The 8405-nt window shown below is 45.9% G+C and overlaps 1 protein-coding gene across 1 annotated transcript; it reads right to left on the reverse strand.

Annotated features, from left to right (window-relative positions):
- Window positions 1-5685: 5685 nt before the first annotated feature.
- On the reverse strand, window positions 5686-7734 carry LOC128118112 (sperm motility kinase Z-like). Its single transcript, XM_052750619.1, has one exon. The coding sequence runs from the start codon at window positions 7258-7260 to the stop codon at window positions 5695-5697; it is 1566 nt and encodes a 521-aa protein (XP_052606579.1). The 5' UTR covers window positions 7261-7734; the 3' UTR covers window positions 5686-5694.
- Between the last annotated feature and the right edge of the window lie 671 nt (window positions 7735-8405).

Below are 8405 nucleotides of genomic sequence, written 5' to 3' on the forward strand. Positions count from 1 at the left end.
AGTTATGGTCCATTAAGCCGAGCTTAAAGCATTCCACTGCTTTCCTAACCCAAACTCCCAAAGTCCATATTACTCCAAACAAAAATATGGTCAGGCCTATCACAGTAATAACTCAGTCCCTGGTATCAACTTCTTAGTTTGGGTTTCTATTGCTGTGAAGAGATACCATGACCACTGCAACTCTTATAAAGGAAAAATTTAATTAGGGAGGGCTTGCTTAAAGTTTCAGAGGTTCAGTCCATTATCATCATGATGGTATGCCTGGTGGTGTGCAGGCAGACATGGTGCTGGAGAAGGAGCTGAGAGTCCTATATCTTGCAGGCAACATGAAGGGAGACTGTGACACTGAGCCAAACTTAAGCAAAAGACCTTAAAGCTCACCCCCACAGTGGCACACTTACTTCAACAAGGCCATACCCACTCCAACAAAGCCATACCTCCTAATAGTGACACTCCCTATAAGATTATGGGGGCCAATTACATTCAAACTACCACACTCAGGCAGGCATAACCACTTCTATCTCTAGAAACTTCAGGCAGACTTCTAATACCTAACCACAGAAGAGACCCTTGGAAAGGCCAATACCATTGACTGGAGTCCCAGATGATGGACTCCTGTCTGATTGGCATCTGCTCTGACAGCCATTCTGGCTGATTCAGATCTTTACAGACTGGGGGACCCACTGAATGGGGTCCTTGATGGCTTGTGGTCCCCTCTAGCGGGAATCAAAGCTAACTAGAGTTCCCTCCAATTGGTATCCTCAGTGAATGAAGGGACCACTCACTGGAGACCCCACAAACTAAAAACACTGCTGACTGGGACCCAGCTCCCTGGATCACAGGAGTCCCTGCTGAATGGAGTTGCCTGTGACTGGAGTTCCCACTGACTGGCATCCCTATTGGCTTGTGTACCCACTGACTGGCATCCCCATTGTCTGGAGTTCCCACTGACTGGTATCCCTATTGGCTGGAGTTCCCACTGACTGGTATCCCTATTGGCTGGAGTTCCCACTGACTGGAATCTTTGCTGACTAAAGTCCCTGCTTACTGAGGTGCCATTGGCTGGACTCCATGCTGGCTGTGACACAGTCAGGTCTACTTATCTTAGCTGGCTGCCTTACCTCAAAGACTGGCATGGACAAATAGTGAAGGGAGACAAAAGAGAGAGTTTTATTTCCAACATAGGAGCAATCATTCAGACGTATACACACACACAAAGGAAATACAACCCAGAAAGTAGAAACTCTAATACTCTCAGTGGCAGCAGGATGCCATTCAAGAGAGACTGGGAGAGTTACAGCTGTCATCTTTCAGAGTCCCCCCAAAACCAGTGAAGAGCAGTCCTCTGTGGAGAGCAGTTCCCAGAAGCAGCAGGTCTCAGAGGGCAGAACTGTAGGTAATCCCCTCCACAGGAACAAGTCCCTCTGTTGTAGCTGCAGGTTGAGTTTTAGTGGATGGAGCAGGAATGTGCTCCCAGCCCGAGCTGGAGCATCAAGTCTGGGGTGGTCCATTTCTGGAAAGTCTTGAGGGCAGCACCAGCCTCCCTCCTCTTTCTTTTCTGACAAGCAGGGCAGTGTGTCCAACTGTGAACTCCCCAGTCTTCCTCTGATGTCAGGTCACCTGGGTACTAGGACACCAGCCAGAAACAGGAGCCACATGAGAGGAAGACTGGGAAAAGATAGACTTCCATGCTGCCTGGCTGGGCTTCTGCATGTGCTGAGATGGAGAGGCCAGTCAGAAGAAAGCCTGTCAAACCCAGAGAAGAGCAAGTCAAAGGCTGTTAAAACTGGGGTGGTGGGGTGGTTTCCAGCAGAGATACTGTCTGTCCCCTCTGTCCCTTCTATGTGGAAGAGGAAGCTGGGCAGGAGGGATGGGGGACTGTGTCCCCAGATTGCAGCTGAGGATTTGCCTGTATCCCAGTCTGGCAGCCAGGAGGATTGTTCCTTTTGTTCTTATTGATGCTGTTTATTTCCAGCTGTTTATTTTGCATCAATGGCCCTTCTCTCATCAACTGCAATTCCCTGTGAGACTCCCAGATGGCAGGAGTACTCCCATGTAGAAATCTCTACTATGTGTTACCTCCCTCCTAGACAAAGGAGGACTCTAACCAAGAAAGAAGAGCTCATAGCAAGCAGAATTTTCCACACCCCTCCTCTTGCAGCTCTGTGTGTCCACACAATGACGACACGATGACAACAGGATCATGGAGCTCAGTGTCACGTGGCTGGCCACATAAAATGCAAGAGAGCACAAGACTGGATGCTTCGTGACTGTGATCACCCTGCTCTGCACTGCTCTCCAAGCTGGTTCCTCTGAAACTTGGTTCTTCGTCACTTTCTCCCCCTGACTCTTTCCGATCTAACTACTAAATCCATCTCCATCATAACCAGGACCACACCTCCCTCACTACCTTCCTCTGCTCTCATTCTCTGTTAAGTATCTTTTGGCTCTTTACTAATTCTAGCTCAACATTTTAGGGTCTTCATGAGCAAGATAGTTTTATGTGTTCTAAATAAGGATATACAATCATTGTGCTTTTGGTTTTCAAAGAAAGTTTTTCAGCATCTAGGAAGAAAAAGTTTGTAAAAAAAAAAATGTCAGAAAGAAGAACAGACAGAGCCAGGCAGTGATGGTCCACGCCTTTAATCACGACAGTGAAGGCTGAGGCAAAAGGATCTCTGTGAGGGAGAGCCTGGTCTACAAAGCAAGTTCCAAGACAGCCTGAACTGTTACACAGAGAAACTCTGTCTCTAAAATCAAAACAAACAAGATAGCAGATAGAAAAAAAACCCTCACATTAGGGGTTGGCAAACATCAACTATAGAAGACTTGGGCAGCCCAGTTGGGAGAGTAAACAAAATATAACAGGATCAAGTCAGGAGGCACACAAACATCCAGCTGAAGTCATCTGGGGACAATTTTTGGGATAGCCACCTTGGAATCTGTTATGAGCTGCAGGATTATAGTAAGAATTCAGCTGACTATGGTAAAGCTATACCTGGAAAAATCAAGGCATTCTTCCCGAGGAATCCAAATCTCAAGGAGTATTCAGTATTATTCCACTTTTAATATATCAGCTATTTCCTGATGTGAATTTCATATGTGTTCATACTTCCCCAAGAACTTTTAACAGTGTATTTTACCTGAAATTCTTCTCGAGCATCCTAGGCCTAGGAGACAGGTGAACTTAGGTGCATAGCTTTGTTTCTTGTGCAAATGAAGCTCAAACCTTCCTTTCTCTCACAGCCCAAATGGCATCCCAGAGCAAGTGACTCAGAACACAAGGGTTCTTTGCACACCAGGTGCAATGTAGCTATGAGGCAGGTTTCCTAGCTCTGAGCAGAGTTATCCGCCCTGCCAGTGTATGGCGGCATAGGAAAATAGAGGCAGTTTTATTTTAGTGACTTAGAGACTCTTTTACCTAACCACCTGTAAGATTGTAGTTTCAGCACATTTATGATAGACTCATAATGTTTCCCCTAACCACTTATAAGAATATATTTTGGGCACATAGATTCCTTTTGTGACTTATTCCAGGCCTTATCTGACCCCACCTCCTCTATTCACTCCCCTTTGGGGTTGCAAATGAAGCTGGCTATCAGGGCTCTTGTAGGGACCTTGGAAGCTTTGCATTGGTTTGTAAGAGTCAGGCCGCAGGTAAGTGAGAGACCAGGACAGGAAGGGGAAGGAACCAAGATGGAGAAGAATGAGAACGGAGACAGAAAAGAGCTGGAGTTATGAGAGGACAGGAGGAGAAGGGACAGAATTGAAGCTGTGTAGATAGAATTTAATCTCAGAGGAATAAAGTGGCTGGATGAAAGAGCTCTGTGTACTTAGGTTCTTTTCCCTCAGAATATTCTCACCATTAGTAGTGTCTCTCCTGGGCCCCTGGGAAGGAAACTAAAGAGGCTGGACTTGCATAATTTCCGAAAGGAATCTAATTCAGCTTTCACTCGAATGAGCTTCCTGGGTGAAAATTCTGGCTTCTCATTCCCATTTTTACATCATGGGACAAACAGCAGTCAAATCTCTTGAAAACGGAAATGGACCTTCTAGTTGTTCTCAGAGACAATAATTTTACTCTTGGATTGTTTTGCTCTTATTTTTCCCCTTGTTTATGAATTGAGGGACCAGCACATACTCAAATACTAAGTACAGTAAGAAACTTTGAAACAAATATGCTTGGTTTTGAAGTTTAGGGGACTACAGTGGAGATCTGGACTAGTTAGGTCTCTTTTAGGATGACATAAGCTAGGGTCATCTAGAAAGAGGGAAACTCTGTTGAGGAAACTCCTCCATCAGAGAGCCTGTAGGCAAGTCTGGGGGCACATTTTGTTGATTAATGATGGATTTAGAGGGCACAGCCACTGTGGACAGGTTGTCCTAGGGGTATAAGGCAGGAAGCAGAACATGATCATGGGGATCAAGCCAGGAGAACACATTATTCCATGGTCTCTGCTTCAATTCCTGCCCATAGGTTTCTTCTCTATGTGTGTTCCAACCTTGGGTTTCCGTAATGACGGACTGTGATTGGGATATAAAAGACAAATAAATCCTGCACCCCAACAACATTACTTTTGGTCAGTGTTTCATCACAGCAACAGAAAGCAAATTAAGACAGAAAATTGCACCATGATTGTGGGGTTTTTGCTGTGATAGAGCTGACCATGCTGGCATGGGGAGGATTGTGGAAGTGTTTGGAACCCTGCACTGAGTCTGTTCTCAAAGCTTAATGGGCTGTCAGGTGGGGGGTGGCAGAGAAGAATGAGAGAAATGCATAGAATGGAAGCCTGGATGATGATGTTTGAGAGAGAAGCAGATGCTATCAGAGCCATTTAGTCTATATTTTGAACTAATAACCTATGGTTTCTCGTCAGCAAAACTGAAGATTCTGCTTTGATTAACAAGAGATCAGAACCATTAAGGAGAAACCTTGCTGAGTTGGGACAATTGATGCAACTTAGCTTTGGCTGAGACATCAGCGATGACTAAGAAGACACAGGCACCATGGAGCCAAGATCTCCTGAAAAGTATTTCCTCAGGGTCATCACACAGAAGCTGTGGTCCAGGGCTGGCAAGGGCTGCATCTCATGCTGGCAGCCAGAGTTGATAATGTATCAGAATTTCCCATGTGGACCTGGTGTTGGATGCATGAAAGCTGAAGGGTCAAAGGGCTGTGGAGAACAGCTGAGGCTCGGCGCTGTGAGAGGCCGTTTTTGAAGATGTAGCCTCCTTGCAGAGCAGACCCCAGCATGGTGGAGGAGCCAGGACTGTGGGATGACCAACAAGAATAGTGACGGGTGTGGCTTTAACCAGGCTGACCTGACAAGAGAGGACGTGTGTGCTGCAGACACCACATCACAGGAACACAAAGGAGGAGTGGAGCCCAGAGGAGCCCGAGGCATGGGCTTGGGATACTGAACCACAGCATCTGATTTACACAGGACATTGGTTTTGATTTGATTGTGACTGAGTCCTTGTTCTTCCCTCTTGGAGTAAGAAAGAATTTTAGTTGTTTTTGATGTTAGGGGACCTCACATCACACATTATCTAGATAGACCCTCCCAACTCATTGCACACCAAGAACCTAAAAATAATTGTCTCTACACAGGCCATGAGTAAAAGCATAGATAAATGCAAATATAGAAACGTACCTGGACCATGCCTCACACTTCTTGTCACCTCAGTGTCCCCTCACTTTGGGGGGTACACCTTCCTTGGACACCTTTTGTGGGATGACATGCAGCAGCATAGTCTGAGGATGTATGTCCGAATCCTCTTCTTCCATCCTGCCCAGCCCCTGGGCTGCAGGGAGCTTGAGGTTGAAGTTCTGCTCTGTTCTGGGCCACTTGAGGCCTTTTCTGACCAGGAGCTAGTAGAGAAGCTGGTATCTTCCACATCAATCACAATGTTTCTTGGTAAGTAAATACACGGCGCAGTCATAGAGCGCTTGTGACTTCTGCCCAGATTGGGTGTCTTCTCGGGCAGGTCAGGGTCATCCATCTCCTTCCTTTGACTCTGATTAGGGTTTTCTGTGGGCGAGACTAATATCCGAAGAGAAGGTTCACTGGCCCTTCTCCTGAGGGGCAGGGAAAACATGTCAGGGTCTTCAACAGAAGGGAAAGGTGTTGCCCCTGGGTTCATTACCTTTGTGTAGACATTACTGTCAGGGTCCTGGCATGCCTGATACCTCAGTAGGTAGTATACAGCCATGGTTTCATTGAATTTCCTGTGTTTTAAAGATTGTCTTATATCCTGGGCGTCAAACCCAATGTTTTGCATGGCTGCCATAATTTCAAGGTCTGGGCAGCTGGTGTCTCCATTGCAATGAATTGTAAACATCTTTTCCCCTTTCTGAAGCCATGGATGACCCATGAGGTCCCGCACAGTTGGCCTCTGCCTCGAATTCACTGTTAGTAATAGGCTGATCATGCTCCTTAAGTCTTTGGAAAGCTGATAGGGGATGTCATACCTCCCGTGCAGAACTTGTTCCCTGAGTTCTGACAAGGTGTCCCCTGCAAATGGGACAATCCCTGTCACCATATAATATAAGAGGACCCCCAAGGTCCAGACATCTGCTTTGGGGCCATCATAAGGGAAACCCAGGAAGACTTCAGGAGGAATGAACTGGAAGGCGCCACATGGCTTTTCCAGCTTTTGCCCAGGCCTGAATCTGACACCTAGGCCAAAGTCAATAATTTTCACCTTTCCGTGCTCATCCACTATGACATTGTCAGGCTTTAGGTCTCTATGAGCAATGCCTTCATCATGGCAGTAGCCTATGGCGCTAAACAGCTGAACTAATATGCTTCTAGCCTCATCTTCCTTCAGGCATCCAGACTTCTGGATGCGATTAAATAGCTGTTCTCCCTCAGCCACTTCCATAATTAAATAAATGTTCCATTCTGTTTCTATCACCTGCAGGAGGGAAACAATGTTAGGATGTCTGAGCATCCTCATGATGTCGACTTCAGACACTGGCGGCTCACACCACTTCTCCTGCTTCACCAGAGCTTTCACAGCGACTGTGGCGCCTGTGAGACGATGCAGGGCCAGCATGACCTTCGCACTGCCACCCTGGCCTAAGGCCTTCAGGATGGTGTACTGCCTGGTGAACACCTCTTCACCAAAGATGCTGGGCACGGTGCTGGGCTCTGAGGACTCCTCCTCCGTATCACTGGACATGGTTGGTAGTGATGCTGCGTCAAAGAGAAGGGGAGGGGAGGGAGACAGGAGATATAAGGGAATGTACAGAGACATGTGGAATGAAAGTCACAAAATCCTGGGCAAGAAAGTCAAAACAAAGGACAAAGTGTAAACCCCACCAACAAGTAGCTTTCAAATGAAGCACCTGTGGTGACATTTTGTATATGCTCTAACAAATAAAGCTTGTCTGGAGATCAGAAGGCAGAGCCAGCCACAGAGTTAGCCATACAGGCCAGGCAGTGGTGGCACACACCTTTAATTCCAGCACTCAGGAAGCAGATGCAAATGGATCTGTGATTTACATTACAGCCTGGTCTACATGAGATTAATCCAGTCTACAAGAGAAAGAGAGCTAGGTGGAGCCTTTATTCCCAGCACTAGGAAGGTTGAGACAGGCAGTGATATGGCTGGACAGAGAAAGGAATACAAGGTGGGAGGAGACTGGATTTCGGGCCCCCATTCAGCTGAGGACTCAGGGGCTTTCAGTCTGAGGATTCCTGGAGGCAGGATCTTCCCCTTTTGGCTCTGGAGTTGGCAGGGTGAGAAGTGGCTGTGGCTTGTTTCTTCTGATCTTTCAGCATTTAACTCAATATCTGGCTCTGGGTTTTTGTTATAAGACCAATTAGGATTTGTGCTATAAGCACTGAAGACACACACTGACAAAACCCAAACTCAACACCCAAACCAAGACCCAACTCACCATCCAATGAAGTCACAGCTCAGGAATGTTCTGGATGCTACTCGAACGACTGAAACAGGAATTGGGGAATAGGGAAAGAAGTGAATAGAACAAAAATGAGTGAGAAAAAGTATATGAAATAAAACAAAATTTTAAAACCAATAGCCCAAACCAAAGATCAGCTACTTAAGATATGAATCAATGAAATCCAAAGGAAGCCAGGACACCTCAAGAAATCAAAACAGAAACAGAAGCACTCGAAAACTCACAAAGGAAACAGAGGCAGACAGGCAAAAGTAAAAAGCAAACCAAACAAGAAGTATTTGAAAATCAAAACCAACCACAAGCCAAACAGGCATAAATGACACATGTCAGCTATACTAATGATCTATGAATAGTTCTGAAAAGGTTAAAACCAAAATAAATGACATGAAAATATAACAAAAATTTAAGTCAGCAAAAGTAAAGAAAAAAAAGCCCCAAACACAACCATTAAACACCAGAGAAAAATAAGAATATA

This window comes from Peromyscus californicus, unplaced genomic scaffold, assembly GCF_007827085.1.
Source record: "Peromyscus californicus insignis strain IS unplaced genomic scaffold, ASM782708v3 Scaffold_22__1_contigs__length_63687245, whole genome shotgun sequence".
Taxonomy (NCBI): Eukaryota; Metazoa; Chordata; class Mammalia; order Rodentia; family Cricetidae; genus Peromyscus; species Peromyscus californicus.